Below are 26125 nucleotides of genomic sequence, written 5' to 3'. Positions count from 1 at the left end.
CCACGTGCCGTAGTGTAGAGAACGCTTGACGAAGCGTTTCGTGTCCAAAATATGAGTAGATAAATCAATGTTTAGCGAATAATTATTATAATTCCAAGAAGTATTTACCACTGGCCTAAAAGTTTGACTTAGATGCGGGCAACTTGTGGTAGGACGTACGCGAGATTCCGCTCAATTTGCCTGAAGGTTTATCGTAAAGAGTCGCAACTCGTTAGTTTCTCAAAGTAGAAAGTTATTTATAGCTTAAATGTTCTAAGTGTAACAGAGTTACTTGGACGGTTGACCGTTAAGTGGTGTAGTCCAAAACGTTGAATCTTATATTAGATGTATACGTATTTTGATGTGATTTCCATTTAGTATTAAGAAGCGTTACCGCAGCTGTTATACCCACTGATTATACCAACCCCGTTATGCGTTAACTTCCATTTTGATAAAGCTACATTAGTACAATGAATTTTTGCACTTGGTAAGTTTTTAGGATGGTCGAAGATTTTTTCGATTTCGCAATGTTTAGCACAATGTAATGTTTAGTTTCTTAGCGAATTTTAGTTGTTAGTTTATATATATTTTTTTTTATTGTTTATCGTCTTACCGAAATCAATTTATTGGAATATCGCAATATCCGTTGTTGCCATAATAGGAACTATTTACCTCAGCTATTGACACGTCGTGCAAAAATTTACCCGATTTATACGCTTTGGTGTACGCGAATTTAAAGAGTATGCTCCCATATATGCATGTTAAAAGATATAGCATATTTTATCGACTAAAAGTTCTATTATTTATTTACTCAATAATATTTCGGTTTAACTTTCCACGGGGCAATATCTATAGTCGCCAAATATATTTGTTAGCTTCGTACGCGGAAGCCCTTGTTATCGCTTATTTATTGAGTTTTTCCCCAGATGAATTTATTTACTTATTAGCCGCACGGTTAGTGCGGTGGCTATGAATTAATTTGCATGAAACTAGTTTAATTTTTATCCAAATATATTTTATTTTAAGTATATCCTACGAGTGCCACAACTAGCTTCTTTTAAAATGCGAAACGAAAATGACCTTCATCGATTTGGTTGATAATCGTGAAGGCACTGATGCCGTTTCACATAATGTACCCGAATTTAATTTGGCTCAAAAGTTCCTTCCGTCCATACAAAATTTGGAATTTGCATAGACTAAGCTTCCTTCGCAGCATATCGTCAATGTTTTGCATACGTTGAAAATCATTGCATGCAGAACTTTCTAGAAAAAAAAAACGCTTATATATTATTATGATGCAAGAAGTTGGGAGGGTTTTCACAAGAAACATATCTGTATTTAGAAAGTTTGTGATTCTGCAAATGATTCAGATTGTTTTGTCCTTTCTAAAATGCAACGTGTTTCAATGTGTGCAAGATTGAAAGAATTTCACACCGCTTTCGCTTTTCGGTGGGAATATTTGGAATATTTTAGTTGAATTGATGTACTAATGAATTTAATATTATATCCAAACTTTCTACTTGACCAACGCTTATAACAGCATATCTTTTAAGAATCGTGTGATATAACCTAATTATAAATTGTCCTTTAGTCCTATATTAAAAATACTAAAGAACAAAACTACTCTGTACTTAATTTAATGCTACGCTATGCGGTATATTTAAATTGTTAAGGAATTTTTTAACTTCTAAAGTTAAGTGATTCGTCCTTTCTAAATTTATTCATTGTCCAATTTCTTTCGAACCGTAGATATGAGGGAAATTATTGAAGATATAATTATTTTAAATAAGCACTTTTTTGCCAAAAATATGAATAAATTAAAAATGCAGTAGCGTGTCTCCACACATTTTGATGGAATGCAATGCATATATAATTATTTATCATATTCTAAGTTCTTATTTTGGTCGGATTCTACGATTTTGATAGAAGTACATGGTACTGTACTGTTTAATAGTCAATGAAAACCTATGAAGCTATATAATACTAGGTAGATTTCTGCCATAATTCCCTATATTGTTGACTTATCATTTATTTTAGATATAAATTCTATAGATTTGTCTTATGCCCGTCACAGGGAGATGTTTTAGGGCCCTCGATATACATAGGGTATGAAGTTGGTGTTTTAGAAATTCATTCAAAGTTATTACGTGTTATTTGCTCCAAAAATCCTGAATGTACAAAATATCTCAGCTAGTGAATTTTGTTAGAAGATTTTCGTTAGAAAACGCTTATATAATGTACCCTTAGCAAGACTGGAATTGTTCTCTTTTAATTTAAAAATTAAATTATCTTACGCTTCTGTGTGGAGCCGTTATTTATCTACATGTTAATCGTTACAAAGATATCCCTAATATTTAGTTAATCGATATATTTCATACGGTCGCTTGATGAACCACTCAGATGACGCCTGAGAACTTATTTATGTGAATGTGGAACAATCTTAGAGCTTTATCGAATTTGATAATAATTTACGGAAGAAAATGTTTAATATAAAATAATACATAATTGAAAAAATAAATGTGGTAGCGTGTTTCATCACTGTTAGATAGTTCCCGATATATGTACCGTAGTCGAGTTTTATTCTATTTTAAACGATGCTAGTTGTGTAGTAAGCCTTCGCCGTTAGGTGGTCATAGTATAGGCGGATACGGCTCTAATGCTTATAGTACGAATCTGATAGTTACATGTTTATAACCGTGCATGGTTCAAGAATCCTCTTTATAGATTTAAATGTGACTATTTATTAATTATAGCATAATAATCGATGTGAATTTCGGTGTTAAGGTGATGGTTAGATGTTATGAATTTTGATGTCTTATGAGCAATTAGTGGCCCCGCGTCGGGCGCCAATATTTAAATATTTCGCGTCGTCTGCACAAATACTCTACGATTGAAGTGATCCGATCCGACACGGTATCGGAGTTAACGTTAGTTGCGATTTAGGATTATGTTAGTTGCGGATGGATTGTGGACAATAAGCTAAGGGTTGTCCTTTGGGTTGTTTTGTGATAGCTCGCCATTGCGTCGTCGGCCGCTCCACCACCATGGTCGCTTACCGTTCCGTTGAGTTGTCGCTTCGACGAGGTTCTGCCGTAACAATAGGTTTTTTCTAATGGGTATGTAGTGGATTTGATATATTTTCAGCGGTTTAGTGTGCATATAATAATATAGTCGTAATTAATATTTTTGCTACTCGCCGGTTTGGTCATGGAGGTCTGTCCAATTTTATAGGAATGGCATCATGAATTTTTGATACGTGAGGACCAAAAATCTGGTTATATTTTATTCGAATTGAGTTTTGTAAATGGATAAATACAGGATTTATTTTGCCAGTTCCTCTTAAATGTAAGTGAGAATTTCTATGATATTTTTATAGTTGTAAGCGTCGATGAATTAAGTTTCTTTTTTACGATTTAGCCGCCGCGAGTAAAGGTCGGTGGACGCTTGCGGGTTTCTGTTGAAAAAAAAATTATGCAATTTTTTTTTCTCGGACTTGCGTATTTTTTTTTTTGCAGAATCGCATCTGTCGTTGTTTGCACAAGTATTATAATCACGTAGAGTGCAGGATTATATATGTTTCCGGTTATCACTTGCAGCAATGCGCCCGTTACGTTGTAAGCCTATCGAATAAAAGTTTTTTATTGTGGTGCTACGCTACGCTACGTTTCTCGACAAAAATGTATTTCTATTTTTAAGTTTAAGTGATATATGACAGTTGTTTAATTTAATGCAATAAGCAAAGTGTTTCGCGAACGCTATTTTTTTTAATTCTGTATAATGTTAAGATTGTTACTGGTTTATGTTTCATATGGTGTGTAACGAATTTAAAGCAAGCAAGACGCACTGTGATGCAAATATTCTATGTCTAGAAATTGTTTAAAGTGTCATTGAAGTTTAACTATTTATATACTCTCCGCATTCTATTGCGTTTTCAGAAGTCGAAATACAAACAAAATGAAATCGGGCTAAGATTTTTCTACTGCAGAGAAATCAATAATACTCCCATTAAATAGTTGAATTTCAATATTTATGGAGAGAGGTTTAGAGGATTAGAGTACACGAGATATTGTTCCTGTTAATCGCTTAATATTTACTTGTTCGCTATCTACTAAACTGTATAGGTGACATTTTGGTAACATTTGTTAAGAGACGTCCCAGCATTTTTTTTTTGTTAGTCGCTAATTGGTATTTAATCTGTTTATTGCACTTAAAAAACTCCAATGTATGTAAGTCGTGTTAAACTAAATTGCTGTTGAAATTCGGTTTAATTCATGAAATCTACTAACATCACTTTGAATTTATTTTCAGTCTTTTCAGTGATGTAATTTTATTTGCAATTTTTAGCTTCTTAAGCGTTCTTGCTAATTACAAATCTTGATTTTTCAATTCTTCAAATCTTTACGTATTCAAATATTCAGATGACACAATAAATACAATGAAGGTGCAGTAAACGGAGAAGCTAATTAGCGACCCAGCCACTGCCAGTTTCCAAACATAAACGTATTATTAACTTTCCGTTATTGTCTCTTGTTATTGCTTCTCTAACGTTAGGTGTGAAGTCGCTAGTCTATCTCAATGTTTGGATCTGTCCGTGTAATGTTTGAAATTTAGGTGTTTTTAGACGTAAATTGATACAAAATATACTGTCTGTGGTGAATATCGAATTTTATGAGCTTATAATAATTCCTCCGGGATCGCGTATTTGTTATAGGGTTCGATGGCGCGCGTCTTGTGCGATAATTGCATGTCAGTTGCATATAAATACTTAAGGATGAAGATTGTTTTGCTCTGTGTTCTGTGCTCGTATGGCATTTTTCATTAAAATGAATATTGCCAGGAGTTCGTTGAAAAAAATCTATAAAAATATGCGTGCGCGCATTCATGTAAAGGCCAACGAAGGACGTGTGTTAAGACGCATATCCACTTGGAAATTTTTCATCACATTAAATTTCCACAAAAAAATCCTTACTACTTAATTTAAGACAATCATACAAATTCCCGTCTTTGATCTTTATATGTGAAAGTGTTTTATGAAAAATAGTGTCGAAAGTTTCCAAAAAAAATCCAGGGCATATTATCTTTATTCTTAAACGGAATCGCTTCATTCCGCTGCGTCGATTTGTATTTTTGTAATACAATTGTATTGCGTTTGTATTTCGTATCGTTGAGGTTGACGCAATGGGGTGGGACAAGGCGTGCGTTATCGATGAATGGTTTGACGGCTATCATATATTTTGAATCTGTATGAATATTCGTAAAATGCAATTGATTTTTTTTTAGTTTAAAATTTACGGATTCGAGTTTTCAGATATATGGAAATGTCACGTGTAATCGAATGTGAATGATTGTGATGTTTCTAGTAAGATTGTAATTTAATTTAGCTTTAAAATATTTTATTTGAGTACATTAAAAAAAAAAACGCTGTAAAACCAGGCGTGTTAAGTAAGTTTTTTTTAAATAATACTCAAAATATAGGATACGCCGTCGCCATATAAACGGAAAAAAGTTTCTTCGTACGTACGGAAGATTAGTATTTCGTAAGATGCCAAGTATCTGTCGCATGGACCAAGGTAATTGTCACTTCACTCGCTGGCAGTATCTAGCATTTTGAATGTGTAATAATAAATATTTTGACCTGTCTCTACATGTTAGATTCGTGTATACATTTGTAATTTTAGGTGTGGCGTAGGCGATTGCAACAGACTGATATAGTGCAGGTATATAAGGGACTGTGTTCAGGATAGGCTCTGCTATTCGCAGTATTAGTGGGGGTAGTTCGCACTGTTTATTTGTTTGTGCTGGAAATATTTATTTTGACGCTCTGTAGGTTTTGAATATAGTCAAATGATTGTACACTTTGGGTAAAAAAAAACGGGTCAAAGGTGTGACAAATATTTGAGAGGATTATCAGTATTTGCTGTCATGTAAGGACATGAACAGCGCTGATTTTCAGTAAACCAGTGAACACGTGGCTAGTGCTCATTTATTTCTGTGCTTTTCGGTTTTATGATTGTATTTAGATTTTACTGTGAAAGTTAATCCCTAATTGGCTACTATTTTTAGATTATTTTTTTTTTACCCAACGTTAAAATTATCAAACTCTTATGATATTATTTAGTTTATAAATAAGACAGTTCATAATTACCAATGAAGTTTTAGACTTAATTATCTTTAGTTTTCAGTAAATAAATTACTCATTTTTGTACAATGAATGAATGATGTGATGAAATCAAGATATACTTAGACCTAAATTAATGGTTTTATTTTTTTGTAAGAAGAGTTTATGATTTCTCATAAGGATATTAATCGCCTATAGTTTAAACACAGCGATATAGTTACAATTCCTAGTTGATTCTTATACTATCCCACATAAAAGTATCGTAATTTTATCGTTAAATAAATTACATGATATTTTTGTTACTACGTCATAGATATTTAGCTCGCGTTATGTAGAAGTTTTAGATTTTATTTATTGTTATACTCCTGCCTGCCAATTTCTTAGTATTTAGCGCAAATTATTATTTCATTTATGGTTTTTGGGTTCTTTGGATGGAGGGTTATTTTAAAATAGTTATTGTGAAATACGTAATTGTTGTTACTCGTAAAATAAAAGTGTTTAGAAGCAACCCTATATATTTTTCTACTTGATTCCTAAAAAATATTGGAAGTTGAAATAATTTTTCGTTAGTACCCTATATTAAAATAACCCTAAAGCTCTATATATATTTAAAAAATGTATTCTAATGAAGTTAAAACCCTGCACAAAAAACATATCTATACATAATTTACGAGCACAGATTCAAAGAAATAGTATGAAATGTGGAACTACCCTCACCCCGTAGTTACAATTAGGCGTATCGGTGTTAGTTAATGACGTCACGAATAATTAGTGTTACGCCAATCTTGTTGAAATGTGAGTTAATGTAACAGTCCTAAGCAGTAATAGGGTATTGTTTATCTCAATATTCAGTAGTTAATGCTAGTTGCAGTCATGGTTTTCTTACTAATAATTTGTTACTGTTTTTGGCACGATATTAATTACCTTCTGACAAAAATATATAATGATGAAATTGTATGTGTTTTATTTTATACCTTGGTAACAATTATTTCCCGGATTGAGAATTGCTGTCGGATACTATCATATTACATGTTATGTGATAAGGCGAGTAATGGGTGTTAAAGACTACACTATATGTAGGGTGTTACATCAATATCTAAACAATGCATTTTATTCATTTTAGACATACATTTATTGCTTAAGAGCTATAGCATCTGTATCTAAATAGAGATGATAATAGTTTCGTTTCTCAAAATTTTCGGGTTCGACTCCCAAACTCAAATCTAGTTTATCTTGTATTCAGTTTCAGTCAAGTTCCTAATAACATTATTTTCGTTTACCTAAGACACTATTTATTTAAGCCACCCATACAGACCGACTAAAATATAGAACTTATATAATCCTCACGAAAAATCTTATATTCATACGATGAGAGACCTGCAAAACATTCATAGATTTTTGTTACGATTTAACTTGAAAGTCATTATACATAATTAATATTACTATACAATCTTTCATACTACAAATTTGCTTCTTTCTTCTCGTTTATAATTTTTTCTATTTTCATTTACTGCAAATAAATATGCTTACAGATGGAATATAAAAGGGAAGTCCCGTGTCCCCTAGTGGGGTATGGGGCAGATGATATTCATCTGTTTCACTGATCGATTTTCTTTATGGACCAGTAGGTGATCAGGTTTCTTTGTCTTTCGATACCGAGAGATTTGGGTTTTGCGTCTCCACCGGGAATCGAACCCACGGTTCTACGCTCACGCATTAACCACTGTGCCCTCCTTGGCTCCTCCTCCGTGGCTGTTAAATGGAATAAGATGATAAAAATAAAAGGATATAAATTAATAATAATTTAATTGTATCCAAGTATACTATATTTACAATGTTATACATTTTTAACATATCTTGAATGAAAATACATTTGTTAGTTGACAAATAATAACGAACAGCATTTACATACTGTGATTTGTAAATACAGGAAAGAGAATTTCGCAACAGTAAAATTTTATGAAATAGCCAATAATTAATACGATTCTTAATACATTTTTAACACTGGTCCATATTGCTTACACACATTTCTTAACTTTCTGTTAAACCGATCATGATAAAAATAAAAAATGTTCTGCAAAATATAAGCATGTCCACATTAACCAAGACTCGGTCACAACACTAGTAACTATAGTCCAATATTTTTAAAATTGAAACTTCAAGATTTTGTGGAACCAATATTTTCTCTTCTGCTCTTTTCAACTTTAAACCACAAACAATCATGCAGTCAATTTCAACTGTACCCTCCCCAATTTTCCATTAGGCACATCCACATTCTGCAAGGTTTCGGTCACGATGCCCGTAGCTACGGTCACGTTATTCTCCCGTATCGTGAACGGTTGGCCTGTGGTCATGACCATACCTTCTAGCAGAGTAAGGTACACCTCCGCGTGGTCACCGGGCATTAGCATGTCCATTGTGGGCTCTGGAAATAGGAGGTTTGTGAAAAAATTTGTATATATAATAATAGTAGATTGAAAACTGTCCAATTGTCGCATAGAAATGTTAGTGGTTAAAGGGCATAAGCAAGTACACTGTGGGCTCTGGAAGTAATAGGAATTTGTTCTTGTGTTATAAAATGCCCAATTTAATTAATAATAATGTTAAGATTAAAAAATAAAACTGTCAAAGTGCTTATAATGTGGACACTATATCACATAAACAAAATAGGATGGATGAAGAATGTATTTTTTGCAGTTTGGTTTTAATACTATTTTACATAAAAATCATTAAGATAGCGTTTATTATGTAATCATCAATATATAATAGAGTCCAGGATTTACATATATTGTGAAATTCTGACCTTGTACTAGTTAATATTTGAATCTAATACCTAAATTTCGCGCTAATTGCATTCAAAACAAAAAACGTCTCACCTAAATCGATCCTGCAAGCGATATTCCACGTGCCACTGTACATTTGCTGGGAATATTTCGAGAAGACCGGCTTCTTGCGCCCCCCCTCACTCCTCGAGAGGAAGTAAACTTTCGCCTTGAAGTGGTTGCTCATAGCGACACTGCCGGCCGCGCACAGCAGCATACCGGTTTCTACCGCTTTTAGTTTTAAACCACGTAGCAATGCACCAACGTTGTCGCCGGCTAATGCCTATAAAAAAAGAATAAAGAATGGCTGCAAGATTTCCTTATTCTAAAATAGTTATCGGGCTCGGAATCGCCCGTCTGGTTAAGGGAAATTCCCAAAGTGAACGAGTAAAAAGCAGCCAAAGTCAATCTCTACCTATCTCAGGGGGCATCACATCAAAATTGATGCTACCCATCACCAAAATTTTAGCTTTTGGCGCTATTCTAACTAAATGTACAACGAAAACAAAAAAAAAATATCTTATTAGGAATCAAGAAATTCGATTGCTGAGGTGGGATTACGAGTAGCCGAGAGGCTAGGCGTTGCTACGGTTTGGCAAAATGACCCGGGTTCAAATCCTACTTCTTGAAAAAAAAATTTATATTCAAACATTTCAATGCTGTAAAACTAAAAATTTAACCTATTTTCTTGATATGCAATATGGACAAAAATAACCTTAAAATTACCTCTTGCACAGATTGTCTAAAAATTTGTATATCCGATAATGATGTTTTAACATTCAATCCGAATCCCATTAATTCTGCGTTATCATTTTTCTTCATCACACCTCTTTTAATCGTACCAACGACAACCGTGCCTCTACCTGGCACTGTGAACGCATTGTCTATGGGCATTAAAAATGGCGACTCTAGATCTCGCACTATGGTCGGCACATAGTTGTCTATGGTGTCTAATAGTTTCTTTATTGAGGGTACTCCTGAAATTTTGTATGTTTAATTATGAGTATACAAATAATATAATTTTAAAACGTGAGATGAGTAATGATATAAATTTCCATTCAATGTAAATGAAAAACAAATAATTTTTTAAATCAGACCAGTAGTTTCTGAGATTAGTGCGTTCAAACAAGCAAAGAAACAAACTCTTCAGCATTATAATATTAGTATAGATTACGTTCAAACTAATTTTCATCTGTCTTTAATTTTTCTCACATAAAATTAAAGACAGATGAAAAAATCTCTTACCAATATCTGATGGATCATCATTTAGTGCTTTTAGTGCAGAACCCTTCACCATCGGCACATGACTTCCGTCATAACCAAAGTCGGATATCATATCTCTCATTTCTAATTCAACTAATTCTAAGACCTGAAAATTAAACGCTGTTAAATCATACTATTAAATTTTTTGTGAGAATTGATATTTTTTATTCAATGTCTCTCTCTAATGGTGCTGACACTTTTGAAATCAGTCCAGCAGTTTTATTATGAAAACAGTACAAACATCCATACAAAAACAGAAATGTTTCCCAATAATATTACATAAGTTTAGATAAAATTGAAACCTCACCTCATCATCGACCAAGTCAACTTTATTAATATAAACTAGTATATATTGTACTCCAACTTGCTTCGCTAACAATAAATGTTCTCGTGTTTGTGGCATGGGCCCATCGTTTGCAGCTACTACTAAAATTGCAGCATCCATTTGGGATGTACCTATTATAAAAAAAAAAATTGACTTGACTAAATTCGAAACAATTATATATGATAGAATAAAAACGCAGAACAAAATATAAATTAACAACAGCAGAGTTATCACAGTTTTAGCAGGCAATGAATATAAATCTCTGAAGGATTTCAAGTTTGAGATTGATTATAATGATTAGTATTTTTAATAAAATATTTAAGAATAATGAAAACAACACCATTTATCAATGATCTAGTTAAATTAACCACCCTCAAGACAGTAATATTTACTATAGTATAACAGAATAAAATATTATACCAGAAATCATGTTACGGATATAGTCAGCATGCCCAGGGCAATCAGTATGAGCATAGTGACGGAACTTTGTACTATAACCCACATGTGCAGCATTTATTGTTATTCCTGGAAATAAAAGATCATTATGAGACACCACGCATTCTAAATATGCACCAAATACTCAATATTTATGTTAAAATAAGTCAAATAAAGTGCAATTAAAAAAGGCAGGCAATTCTATCAGGTACAACTGCATAAAGGTCAGAAATCGTAAATTCATTATAATAAATACGTTTCCCTAACGCTTGCTTGGTTAGAAATATAGTGTTTACCTCTGGCCCTCTCCTCTGGAGCCTTATCTATTTCATCATATGAGACAAACTTAGCACCGCCTTCTTTTGATAAAACTTTCGTAATGGCCGCAGTGAGTGTAGTCTTACCATGATCCACATGGCCTATGGTACCTACATTACAATGCTTCTTCTCGGCTACATCGGATTTATTGCTAGAATACGTTCGAATATCAACATTTATAAAGTTTACTATAACCCGATTACTGTGTATATTAGAGTGTTTCACACATAATCTACCAGGAAAAGTACATAATAAGGAACGAATTAAATATCGGCCATTCATCTTTCTATTCTATTTACAAATTATTTATCATTTCAAGTTATATTTACAGGTTAGACTTCGGTTTCATAACATACCGAAATGTCAAGTAAGTGTCATTGTCATCAATCAATCAATTCATTTACTATTAATTAACGTTTTGAAACCCATTAGATAATATTTTACCGCAATTTGTTTGAGAAATGAGAATATCCTTGTGTTGTGTTACCTTGCGTTCCTGTGAATGCTTGACTTTTTTGTCGGTACAATACTAACAGCAAATGTTCTTTGCCTTTACCTGTAAACTATTGTTGTGATTTATGTTCTACTACAAGTGTATACTCTAGTAACATTACCTTTAAAGCATGTAATACGAAAGTTTTTCATTTTTAGATATATTCATAAGAAGTACCAAAAACATCATTTATTCGTGGATAATTTGTATGCATATTTTCAACACATATGAGTAATACCTACCTTATAAAATTGTACAAAAAATATTCACAAAAAACAAACAAAAATCAAATTTCATAAATTCATTTATTTGCAATATTCAATTTAGACATTCACAAATATTGGAATAGTAGAAACAGATGGCGCTTTTAGACTGGCGTCACCCTACAGTTGCCACAATATACAATTTCAATTAATCAAAAACACAACTCTCGTACCATATTTAAAGCTAGATACATGAGGCTAATCCCGCGCCATAAATAACAAGAATCTCATATCACATCTAAAGCTGGACATTAACGCCTGTATTCACAAATATTATTACGAACTTTACACTTTTCCTTTTACGCATGAAAACTGACATTAAATATAAGCTATTGACAAGATTATTTTTTTATGTCTTAACGGTATTAAATCTAAATGGATGTGGTTATTTTATAAAAATTGTTAAAAAGCTATTTTTGATCACACTTCGAGATTATAATATAATTAATATCAATTATACTATAATCAATTTTTAAGGAAAGAATTTCTATGCTAATTCAATCATTAATTTTAAAATAATCACTATTGTTATTTACAACATTGTTTTATTCTTTAAACAAATATATCAAAAACCATCAAATTCATTAAAAATTTCAAAATATCAACAAGTCTCTAATAAACCACATTCACCTAGATGCTGGCAACATTGCGTTCAGTTCGTAGGCAGACATTAATTATTTCTTAACAATTCAGTACTAATACTTTAAATGGAATTCCGCGCCAAGCAGTTCTTTATACAAACATTACCGACATATTTTTGCACTTATTTCCTAAGATAAGTATTGTTTACGTATACACATAACGAGATAACATAGAGGCAAGACAAATAACATCTTCACATATCAGTTTTAACTGGTTTACAACAATATGCACACCTCTCTTGTTCAAGACATGACATTTTTTGCATATATTTAACTGCCTTTGTTACATCTGGTCACATTAAGAAGAAATGCATTGGATAATTTCACTTATTTACTTTTTTATTGTAAGTTTTGAAAACCGAATTGATGTTAAAAAATAATATAAAGTATATTGAGGAAATTCACGTATAAGACATACATTTTAAAGGAATTCCTTGAACAAAATCTATGTTTATCGAAACTACTAGAACATCTCTAAGTGTGAACCTAAGGGCAATATAATATTCACATTTAACGTTTATTTCTTTGTCCATCAGAGATAGTATCTTGAGGAAGCGAAATTTATATTTTTTGTAGACGCTATAATACTATTTAGTGTTTTTTATAACTTTCATTATTATTAAAATGTGTGTGTGGGAAATTTTTTATATCCTTTTATTTTTACTATTGAAATCTATACATATTTTAAACATTAAAAAATATGTCTACTTGTTTAATGCATACTCATTATTACTCTGTATTTTTTTAAGATCAGTCATTGGAATTAAAATTAATCAAGCGATTTGTTATTAATTTTATAAATCCATTTAAGGTATTAAGAGATTTCATATAAACATTGATAGTTAATACAAATTTAAAATGTTTTTGATCTTAATAATTTGTCGAATGTTCGTTATCTATATAATAATACGCTATAAAGCTGATGAGTTTGTTTGTTTGTACGCGCTTCTTTCAAGAATGATTGGTCATATTCTAAAAATCCTTTCAGTGTTGGATAGTTCACGACATGGATGATAACGCGGCGCACAGCTTGTTTTAAACAATTAGACATTAATTATTATTACCATGAAATTAAGATCCGTTATCCAAATTTCTAGATACATATTTGTTCGAAATTTAAAATATCTTCTCGGTACTTTAATTTTTTCTGTACTACAATGGAAATGTTATATTCAAATACATATATCTGACATTTTGTACATGTGTTGAATCGTAACTTCACCCTAACAATAATAATAACATTCTCAGAAACGTCATAAGCACAGAAATTTCAAAAAAGTGATGCACTATAGACAATATCACATGTCGATATTTTTCACAATAAACACACTTCATTGGAATAACCTGTAGATAGAGCAGCACGTTTTAAAGTGTCCTTTAATAAAAAATGTCGATCATTGTTTTATTATCCGATAGTGTAGTGTGAACTCCACATTCGACTTCCATATAAAGTGCCTCACTGTCCGCAGGTCCATGTTGGGATCTAGAACCTGGAAAAAATTGTAATAATTTTTTATTTCATTTTGCTATAAATGTCTTCCTTATGTTCAGTTATAAATTGAAAATCTTGGTAGAGGTAATCTATACATATATATGTATAAATGATTTTATGTCACCAATGAAGTCAAAAACAACTGGACCGATTATTATGAAAACTAGCTTCGTCCCGCGGTTTCACCCGCGTAAGTCTGTATCCCGTCGGAATATCGGAATAAAAAGTTGTTTATATGTTATTCCAGTTGTCCAGCTATATACGTACCAAATTCCATGGCAATCAAATCAGTAGTTTTTGCGTGAAAGACTAACAAACATACAAACATACACACATCCTTACAAACTTTCGCATTTATAATATTAGTACGAAGGATTAGTAGGATTGGTATATGTATATATACATATTTATAGGTTTATAGCCACCAGGTGGCTTCTTAGATTTATTTTAGTGGTTGGCATAGCAACGCGCGTCGTGTACAGCCAGTTTCTTATAAAATTTCATACAAATAATATGATGTTGGTTTGTATAAAATACCTTTAGCAAGATTTATTTGTTTTTTGGTTAAGTTTATAACTATCACAAAAAATGTTATAACACAAAATGGGTACCCAATTAGCCATGGTTTTCTATTTTGCACAATCATTCTTATCAAAATCAGTGCAACAAACAGTCAAACATGGCTTTTAAACTTTGCCCGCGAGAAAGTCGCGAACTTTTAATCAATACTCGGGTGTGGCTTTGCGAGTGTTTGATGTATAAATGGGGCATCGCGGCTGAGTGTGTGTGCCTACATCTGACTGTTTGTATGTGTGTGCGTACATCCGAATTTTCGTATGTGTATACAATCAAAGACAACTAAGTATATAAATGTAAATTAAATTTAATGTATTAGCTGCGCCCCGCGGTTTCACCCGTGTAAGTGCGTATCCCGTAGGAATATCGGGATAAAAAGTTGCCTTTATGTTATTCCAGCTGTCCAGCTGTCTACGTACCAAATTTCATTGGTATCGGTTCAGCAGTTTTTGCGTGACGAGAGCAACAAACACACACATCTTTACAAACTTTCGCATTTATAATATTAATAGGAAGTAGGATTAGTAGGATAGACTGATTTTAACAATAATTTGTACGCAATAAATCAGCGAAACCATTTATCGTGGACTACCTGATCGCAGCACAGCAGTTCCACCTTCTCCTCGGGCGCTTCGGTGTTGCTATCCTCGCTCTTTGCTGCGCTTGCGCCGTTCACATCGCCGCCACCGATGATCTTTTCTACCACATGTTCGGCAACTTTGCGGCATTGTATGAAATCGTTGGCCACGAGGCGATCCTGGAATTTAACGATATATACTTAAAAACTATTTCATTTGGCGGGAAAAAAAAGTTACAAAAAAGAAAGAAAAAGTTATATTGTAATAACTTATTATGTATACTGCATGAATGTTTATAAGTAAACACAAATATTTCATTCATTAAATGATTGGATTTGGCTCTAATATTATAAATGCTAAAGTAACTCTGATTGTATTTCTATCAATTTGTCTGAACCAATGATGAAATTCCGTACACATATAGACCTAAAGTAAGCACACCCAGCCTACTTTTTTATTACAAAAAGTCAAGTTTAGAGAAATAAGAGATGGAAATATGTGCGGGGAAAAACTAATAAAGACCATTTATTTTTCATAACATGAAAAATAATAATTTTTATAACTAAGGACATACTACTATACTGAATAACTACTACACTGAATAACTAGTATGCCTTTAGAACCGTACATTAATCTTCATATTATTTATTTATTTCAGGCAACTTATAAAAAAGTGAAGTCCCGTGTCCCCTAGTGGGGTATGGGGCAGATGATGCTCATCTGTTTCACTGATCGACTTTTTTTTAGGGACAAGTAGGTGATCAGCCTTCTGTGTCCTGCCAGACCGAGACATTTTTTTTTTGTGCGTTACCACCAGGAATTGAACCCAGGACCCCTCGATTCTACGCTGACGCGTTAACAACTGCACCAAGGAGGCGGTCAGGCAACTTTTAGTACAGTTAAAAGATCTTAAATAACTGAAAACCCATCCCAGTCAGCATACATACCCAGCCCATATAACCTTAATACTTAAATATTATCATCGTCTTAGACAATTATAGCTTTTTTTTTACCTTTTTATTATATTATACCTTTTTCTGTCTATCCTGTTTGCTCTGACAGCTAGAGTGTGGGAGCAAATAGAATGGTAATTTGTTCAACTTGGGCGCTGCCATTTCAATCGCCACATCGACCACCCAAGATGGAACAGTTTCCAATAAGATATTGCCTTCCGTTTCACCACCAGCATCTCCAACCTGCATAATAACAGAACATAATATTTGTTGTAAATTTTATTTATTTATATTATAACTATCTAATATCGGCAGTAGTAGTACATAGCATTAGAGATTTAAATTACATTTAGCATAGTGTTGAAGAATATAAAATTTAAAGTCATGTATAATCATACTATATAGTATTATAAATGCGAAAGTTTGTAAGGATGTGAGTGTGTTTGTTGCCCTTTCACACAATAACTACTGAACCGATTGCAATGAAATTTGGTATGTAGATGGATGGACAACTGGAATAACATATAGGTACCTATAGGTAACCTATTCAGATAAATCAGGTTATCTTAGTCTAAATCAAGATGTGTGTTACTTTTTATCTGATCACTCAATGTTTGTCTTTACAAAACATCTACAGTGATACACTTTTTTTTTAATAAATAGCGAATCAATGATTATCTAATAACATTTAACTTAACAAAATACAATTTATTGTATAGCCATACCCTATTACAAGTTTTTGTTACATCTGTTTGCCGTCATAACACTGGGAATCCATCCATCCAATCAATTCCATCTTACTAAAATACTCTCAGAATATAATGATATATGTAAAATTATTTCTGATGTGGATCTATAGTCAATTGATTCTTTTTATAATTTTCAAAAAAAGACATGTTAATGCTTCTTTTAGTACTTTTTAATAATTATTATTTTCTATAACTATCTGCATTGCCAATAACATTGCATATATGCAATTACTATGGTGCTATTTGAACAATCCTATAATTGGTGGGCATATAAGAGAGAAAATCCAATTTTTTTTTGTACTATCTAATTATATAATATAAAATATGTATGTTGGTTAATGTTTTCTGTTGGTTAATGTTTTCCAAAAAGTTTGCTAAGGACTTCTTAGTTATAAATTTATAGAATAAGTGATACATATACTTTGATTTTCTTAGATTCTTAAGATTGAAAGTCTTGTATACTATTAGGCATCCAAGTACAAGTATGATTTTTCTTTAGTTTAGGTCAATATAGAATATTCTTCTTTTTAAATATTTTATTAATGATTATTTTAGTTAGTTTATAAGACAAGGTAATCATTGAAAAAATGTTACAATTAACTCATAAAGCGTAGTAGTATTAAAATAGTAATATTCACTTACCTGCAATCTATACAAAGTTCTTCCGCCCACTTCACTAAAGATAAGAGGAGTATGTAAGGGCACAGAGAAGAAATTATTGCCGAACACCTTCTGACCAGCTTCATTTACTCTATTCGGATGGTTCCAGTATTCTAGCAAGGCTTGTAACAACAACGCGCCAAAATTAACCTTCTGATCGTTCTCCGTTGTCAGTCCAGCTTCTTTCGCACTGACCCACGCACTAAAACAATCAGTTTCATCCTGCCCTAAATGTATAGTCAACATTCCAGTTTTTAAATCGACGTTAAACCAATTTGGTACGTAAACCATTTTGAAATGCTTCTTCAATTCTTCGTCGTAATCTATTTCGCCCAAATCTTCGACTTTACTCGCCTTCAACACGTCATAAAGAACGACATTATTCGTCGTGTCCTTTGTTAGTATATGTCGCTTGTCGTTTAATACTGTGTAGTGTTTTATTGCTCGGCCACCTGGTATGTGATGTATTGGCTGTGTTTGATATACATTGCTTGTGTTATAGTTGTTTTGGCTGTACTCTGTACTGAGGGCAGTTAGTGGTGGCAATTTCCAGCAGCGTATGTCAGAATCAGACGTAGAAACCCACACTCCTTGCTGGTCAGCAGTAAAACATAATTTAAGTATTGGAGCAGTCTCTTCACAGACTATCATGAAATTATCAGGGTTTCGTAGTTCCGTTATGATAATAAGGCGATCTCTGCCACCAGAAATGATATGACTAAAAGTTTCCGTGGCTAATAGTGCCCAGACTGCCTCAGAGTGCACTCTGATTGTAGAAACACATCGCTGTTGTGATAATGACCACAATTTTATGGTTCCATCGGAGCTACCCGAAACGCACTGTGTACCATCCCTGCTAACAACGAGAGCTTTGACATTATCGGCGTGTCCCTTTAATTTCATTAAACGGGAGCAATTTCGTGGATCCCATACCCTTAGAACTTTTTCAGTAGAACCACTAACGAGAATGGTCCCCGGAGGGTTCATGGCCAGGCTATAAATTGATTCCTTGTTTCCAACTAGACTAGACGTAGTTACAGTATTATTGCTAGCTGTGAGAGCAGTCAATGTATTTACATCCCATAGAAATATTGCTCGATCTAAACCGGCACTAGCGACTTGTTCTTTATCTTTAGCATACGCTAAAGTTCGTACGTAGTCTTTATGAGTCCTTAGAGTGGACATGCAGAATCCTTTCGGGGCATTCCATACTTTCACAGTTGTGTCGGAGGACGCACTAATTAGATTTTTTCCGCCGCAGCATAGTACTATATCGTTTACCCAATCAGTGTGATGTTCCATGCTCTGGATGTATCTGTCTTGGGTCCCACTACCCGTATGCCATACCCTAATAATTCCATCTCGACCGGCAGAATAAAGTCTGCCCTGAATCGGATCCAGTTGTAGTGAACTCACACCGTTTTTGTGTCTCCTCTCTTCCTCGTCTCGGATTACGAATGACACCTGAGTTTTTTTACGCATTATCGAGCCCATTTTCCGTCATTTTAAACTTTAATTCAATTATATTTTGCAAATTTATGGTAATACAAGATTAAACACCATTGACTGTCGACTGTCAAATGATTCTATGACTTTAATCTGGTTGACATTAGAATTTTGAATCAGCTTGTTGCCATACAAATTAATATTATAATATATAAATTGTGATTAGGTCCACAATTTTATTATAAAAACACAAAAACGTATCTCCGTATGATGTAACATGATAAAAGATCTTTTCGGATAAAGGAACACACCACAGAAGCCTTTGAGGGTCCGCGATGCTTGGCATCGGCTCCGATATACAATATCGGGTGGGACAATATGAAAGACAGATACGTCATTCATTCATTTCTTTCATTTGTCATTGATACTTCCTTCGATAGCTGATCGGTGTCCGACACCGATATCGGTTCGGATAATGAGAAAATGCTCTTATGTCACCCAAAGACCACAGAAAATAATAGGATAGAGATGACCTATGTGCTTACTGCTTTGGCATTTGTCAAGTTTGAAGTAGGTACTCTGTGGTACCCGGTAAATCTTGTTTAAACTTCAAAATAATTATGCACAATTTTATATTTTTATTGATTTTGTGTAGGCTATTTTGGCGATTTGGAATATTGAGGTATTAATTATTATATAATTTTGAAAAAAATATTTTACTTTTCCGGTACGAACGAGAAATGAATCAACAAAGAAAGATTTTGCACACACTTGTCGTGGATTACATGTTCGTTAAATAAATCTGAGCAGGTATTTATCAACATTTTTTTAAGGATTTTTTAAAATTTTGCAATAAATTTGCTTAATGTTGTTTTTACTTCTTTTATCCAATATAATGAATGTACTATGCAATTCAACTGAAAATAGAAATGGTCATTAAGACCTTCATATGTCAAATGTCATTTAAAAAATATGATTTGCTTGGAAATCCTTTTTGGATCCAATAATGGTTTATTTTTATTTTTTCTGATTAACATAAAATTAAATACAAACATTATTTCTTTACTTAATTTGGTATTTGTTTTTTCCTTTATTAATTATTAATTAAGTAAGAAAAGTTATAACGTCACAAATTGTAGCAGCAACTATCCTAGTCTTAGATGAATCGCATAGTACTTATGTATCGTAACAATTCCTACTAATATTATAAATGCGAAAGCAACTCTGTATATCTGACTGATCTTCACGCCTTAGCTCTTCATCGCTGAACCGATTTCGATGAAATCTGGTACAAAGATAGTTTGAGACCTGAGTAGCGACATAGGAGTTTTTATCCTGGAAATTGCAGAACAGGAATTTTGAGGGTAAAATCGGGCTTGATTTTTTTTTTAATACGCGGGCGAAGCCGTGGTCGGAAAGCTAGTTCGAAATAAATGAAATCTGTGATAAGAACATTTTAAATTATTATTTGATTTAAATTGGAGCGGTACTAACGAGTTAATTACGTCATCAGTCGACAGTTTATTGTTTTAATATCAATGACGTCATTAGCGTCTGTCAGTGAGCCGGGTTATCAGGGGGTCGATGGCTAATTAGATATACAGAATATTATGCAAGTGCGGCCACAGATTAAGGACAGTATCTAATTGATACCCTATTAATTATCGTCAAAGTCGTCAAAGAAATTTCTTAATTATTTTTATACTCTTTGCGCGTAATTGTGTTGAGTGTTTGTGTCCTTTTTGTATTTGTTCTTTTGTATTGGTGCAAATAAAGAGTTATCTATCTATCTATCTAAACCGCCTCGTCGTAACTAGACCAAATTTACTTGGAAGGCATCAAGAAAAAAATCGTGAATATCATTGCTGGACGATGAATGACGATGACGATGAATATCATTATCAGACGCAGGTTCGAATCCCGCCTCATGATCTATTTTCGTGAATTTTTTTCAATACTTTCAAAATTTCTCATCATGAAAATCAGGTCTGTCATAAGCTATTAGGTAACAACCAAAGAAAATACATACAAACAAAACACAGTCGAATTGAACCTGTTTTGAGTACACTTTTATAAGCTTCCATTATATTCTTAGTCAAGTAAGTGTAGTAACCGAACCTTTAGTCCCTAAAACTAGAGTTTGACTCACTATAAACGAAGAAATATATCCCATTTTTTTTTAAATAGCCCTTCGAGTGCAGACGAATTTGCGTTGAAATATTTAGTGGAGAAAAGATAATAAAGTAGAGAGCCTAAAACTATAATTATGAAGCGTATTATTTATATATTAATCCTTGTTAGCTCTTTATATTATACAATGAACTTAACATTAAAATACAAAAAGAAAAATGGCGTTTTTATCACTAAGTATCGGATTCTTCCAGACAACCAGCCGTACGGAGAATATCAAAAGAAATCACAGTTTACAGTCAAAAGAAATCTGAAATACAGAAATTCAGAAAAGAATCTGAAATACAGACCTACAATTTACAAAAGAAAAAATGCATAAAAAAGTACCAATATGAATTTATCTGGTGTCGTCTCTTTAAACGACATTGTGTTAAAATCTATTGAATTAATTCATTAAGTGCATTCAATAAGCTTAATGTCCCATAAAGTTAAAATAATCACTGGTTATAGGTATATTAAACCGATTGTTATTTAATGTGTGCCATTGCGACGATAATTCATTATTGCCAGCTTTAAATACTACAGAATAAACAAATAAACAAGTGGATGAACGTGTTCCATTGTTATTATATCATATACAAGCTGTGCTCCGCGGTTTCGCACACTAAAGCATTAATTCCCTTTAGGGTTGATTTAAAAAAGTATTGCATTGTTTTATCTCTTGGTTTAGCAATAAAAGTGTAAAAGACAGACATATATTTTCGCACTAAAAAATTGTACGAATTTTCAATAACTAATTCACAAGATTTGCTAATAAAAAAAATGTAGGATCATTTTTATACCTACCTTAAATAATATCAAGATATCAATGTCGTTAAAAATATTATTTATTACTCGACTTAGTACCCAGAATATCTTAATTGTGTACCAAAGAATGCTTAATACTTATTTTATAGTAGTACCAACTTGTGGAATCAAATAAAATTTATTAATAATCTATCTTTTCAACTTAAATAAGTTATTGTTGTACCGAAATATGTACGCTATTTCTTTAGACCACCAAAAGTTGCCGCGCAATTATACAGATAATACAAAGAGCACAGATAATTTAGGGAAGGCTCGCAATCGGAGATTAAGTAATAATAGATAAGTAATTCTGGCTTAAAATACTCAATTATTAGTACGAAACGAGAGTAAATGTAATTTATTCGTCTCTTTGTAATATAAATAGATATTAAAGTTGTTATAAATATCTGCCTCGTAACAAAGGAGCATATTAGAAATAATTATTTTAAGATATTGAATTAGGCTTATTTTAAAAATAGATACAGACCAAGCTAATAAAAACGTTCTAAAAAAAATATTTAACCACATACCAAAGCTCGTATTTGTGTGGAAAGGGTGTCTGGAAATTACCGCGTCTGTGTCCTATGAATAAGAAATGATAATGAAAAAATATTATTTAGGCAACACAACTTCACCGAAACATAATACTTAAATGAAAACTTTACTTTCTGTCTCTACTATAGTCTAAATATGTGTGACTCAAAAGTGACTGACTGACGTGATCTTCAGCGCACAGCCCAAAACACTGGTGACTGGACAGTTCAGGCTGAAATTTGACATGGAGATAGATGTTATTTATGTCATAAGCATCCGCTAAAAAAGGAAATTGATAAATTCTTGCCCCTAATAGGATAAAATAGGGGATAAAAGTTGGTACCATGGAAATTTATTAAGACCGCACAGGCGAAGCTGCCGTCAACAGCTCATATAAATCTGTGGTCTTATATATCATTATCTACCTACATGGGTAACTAATCCTACAACTTTAGCATTTTGTTTAGTAGTGGCCGATATATGTATCTAGTAGTCACAATTATTGTACTTAAGACATAATATATAACATAGTTTTTAAGAAATAACTGTTCCTAACAAAATGAGTCTGTGTTACTTGAATAAATTAAATGTAATTAATTAAAATGAACAATGTAAACTATAATTGCGTATTTGTTTATTTTTTTTGGAGACAGTTATGAAGCTGGATTAACATAGTACATTATATCACGGCGAAACTTTTCAGTCCCATAGGAACTTTGTTTGACTATGTGGGCGAAACCGCGGTGAAGAACTAGCATAAAATAATTATTTAATAAAACGAAAGCTTCTTCAAAGAATTTTAACCGGGCTGTTAATTAAATCTTTAAATGGATTACAATTGGTGTATTACTTTACTTTCGTATTAACAGTTTATAAAAGGAAGTTCTAAGAGAATTCGAAATATAAGATTTTATCTGAGCTTAGAATCTAAACAAAGACTTAATTAAGAGTGATAAAAAAGTAAGAAACTGGATACCGTCGATGTAATTGATCCCAAAAGTGTTTATATTGCAACCAGCTTTTATCCGCGGCTTCGCATGCTTTAAATTCGGAGTATTTTAATCACTATCTATAAAAAAAAACCATCAAAATTCGATGTGCAGTTTAAAAGACAAATACATAGGGACAGACGCGGGAAGCGACTTTGCTTTATACTATGTAGTGATTAAACATACACAAGTGCACTACTTCTAAAACAGGCACAGTCTTGTTACAGATCAGCTGTAACACCCATCAGTTTTAGAACCCGTTCCTGTCATCCGCCATTTAGAAATTTCATCTTTAAATTACTTGTTTTGAGACTACGAGTCAACACTATCCTACTATCCTACTAATATTATTATAAATGCGAAAGTTTGTAAGGATGTGTGTGTGTTTGTTGCTCTTTCACGCAAAAACTACTGAACCGATTGCAATGAAATTTGATATGTAGACAGCTGGACAACTGGAATAACATATAGGCAAGTTTTCATCCGGATATTCCTACGGGATACGGACTTACGCGAGTGAAACCGCGGGGCGCAGCTAGTTCTTTATAATAAGCATCTTCATTGGCATTACGATGATATTGCTGAGAATGTTAAGCATTGAGTATACCACAATTTAATTGGTAAAATTGTTAGAAGTTCTCAGAAAACCTTATTTAATCATAGCTAGGATTTCGCGGATGGAAACTACCCTATGTCCTTTCTCGGGTCTCAAAACTATCTTTGTAACAAATTTAAACCTGTCCAGTGGTTCAGGCGCGAAGAAGTGACAGTCGGACATAGTTACATTCGCATTTATAATAAGTAAGTATAAAAATCGAAACTGGCAACTAGCTTATTTTCGCAATATTTTAAGATAGAATTGAGTGTGCGAAATTTCCCCAATGGCAACTCAGTATATGATCAAATCTCATCGTCAGTAAATTTATATTATCCGCGAGTAGGTACTAAGTTACAGCTTTCTTTTTCAATCTTAAAACAGGACCGGCTTTTAGCATAGGAAAGCTTCAGGTTGGTGAAGAATTGGCCCTTGTTTTGCACAATGTTATCATCATCTAATTAGTTAATGATGATTATTTGTGAAGGCGTTATTTTTTGATTTGAATTTTCGTTATGATATGTTTACAGGGTTTGTGGGATTACGGTCTTGTTTTTCTAATAATATTTGACACGAAATTGACTTTATTATTTATTATATTATTGACAAAGGTTTTAGACTTTTACATTATCAGTTGAATCGCGTAGATAATAACTTTATTTGGAGCAAATTATTAAAATTTACTCTAAATAATCAAATAACCTACATCAAATAACTAAACAGTTGTTGTCCACAGCTTTGTCCGCATGGTCAAAATATGTTTTCATAGTAAAAATAGGGTAATGAAACCATATTTTATTATTTCGGAGGTAGAATTTACCAAATCTTTTCTTAGCAGATGCTTACATTACAGAGGCTATCAACACCCTAATCGGTCCAGTAGTGTAGGCTGTGCGTTGATAGATGAATTAGGCAATCAGACACTTACCACGGAATAACATGCCTTTACGTTTTTCATTCACATAAATTTTTTACACTTAATTTTCACGTCTGTTGTTTGTATTTACCTATTATCCTTAATATAGTCCAAATATCTTCCCTTAATTCATTTTCAAATATCTGAAATTCCGAGAGATACATATTTACTAGACGCTCGTCCTGGCTCCGCCCGGATATCCAGAGAGCATCCAATCGGGTAAAAATTATCCTTTCACCTAAGTCAACTCATACACTGTCTGTATATCAAATTTCAACAAAATCCGTTCAGTAATTTCAACGTGATTTACGGTTAAACATCCAAACAAACAAAATTTCACATTTGATGTGAGTGTGATATATAATTGTATATTTAATGTTCTATAGCACTGTGATACAATGCCATACTCTACTCACACAAATCTATAAACCCGACTCTGTTCTAACAAGCGAGTATCCACGTACTAGAACCAGGATGAACACTGCATAAAACTCACAAAGCGTCCAGTTGGGAATTGAGATGAGGCGATACAGTGTTACAATTTACACTAAGAAGTGGAAAAAGTACACTTTAACAATGTATTATGGAACCTAAATCGTCACATTTGGATTTTTATCTGAGAGTAGGAAACGGAGCTGGTGGGTCGACTGATGATATGGTCTACCGTCCATGAATATTTGCAAATGCATTATGGAATTGGAATGCCAATTATTAATGTACAATATTAGAGGATTTGTTTGATAATCTGTTTTTTTATTATATTTATGATTGTCAAACAAATAGCAAAATTGCTTCCTTTGGTGTATTGCGTAATCTATACTAATATTACAAAGCTGAAAAGTTTGTTTGTTTGAACGCACTAATCTCAGGAACTACTAATACGATTTGAAAAATTCTTTCAGTGTTAGATAGCTCATTTATAGAGGAAGGCTATAGGCTATATATGTACCATGGGCGCAGCCGGGGCGGACCGCTAGTATACTTTAACAGTGAATGCGTTCTTA

At 32.9% G+C, this 26125-nt stretch overlaps 2 protein-coding genes across 2 annotated transcripts; both read right to left on the bottom strand.

Moving 5' to 3' along the window:
- Positions 1-7916: 7916 nt before the first annotated feature.
- LOC119836822 (elongation factor Tu-like) lies at positions 7917-11627 on the bottom strand. Its single transcript, XM_038362297.1, has 7 exons — positions 11239-11627; positions 10928-11032; positions 10490-10638; positions 10165-10288; positions 9646-9896; positions 8974-9202; positions 7917-8522 (listed from the first exon to the last, which is right to left on the bottom strand). The coding sequence occupies exons 1-7, from the start codon at positions 11540-11542 to the stop codon at positions 8317-8319; spliced, it is 1368 nt and encodes a 455-aa protein (XP_038218225.1). The 5' UTR covers positions 11543-11627; the 3' UTR covers positions 7917-8316.
- A 412-nt stretch (positions 11628-12039) lies between these two features.
- LOC119836690 (WD repeat-containing protein 48 homolog) lies at positions 12040-19249 on the bottom strand. Its single transcript, XM_038362102.1, has 4 exons — positions 17648-19249; positions 16335-16499; positions 15318-15482; positions 12040-14147 (listed from the first exon to the last, which is right to left on the bottom strand). The coding sequence occupies exons 1-4, from the start codon at positions 19157-19159 to the stop codon at positions 14052-14054; spliced, it is 1938 nt and encodes a 645-aa protein (XP_038218030.1). The 5' UTR covers positions 19160-19249; the 3' UTR covers positions 12040-14051.
- Between the last annotated feature and the right edge of the window lie 6876 nt (positions 19250-26125).

This window comes from Zerene cesonia, chromosome 25 (genome assembly GCF_012273895.1).
Source record: "Zerene cesonia ecotype Mississippi chromosome 25, Zerene_cesonia_1.1, whole genome shotgun sequence".
Taxonomy (NCBI): domain Eukaryota; kingdom Metazoa; phylum Arthropoda; class Insecta; order Lepidoptera; family Pieridae; genus Zerene; species Zerene cesonia.
The sequence above is the reverse complement of the archived record's forward strand: the minus strand, read 5'-3'. Positions and strand labels throughout refer to the sequence as shown.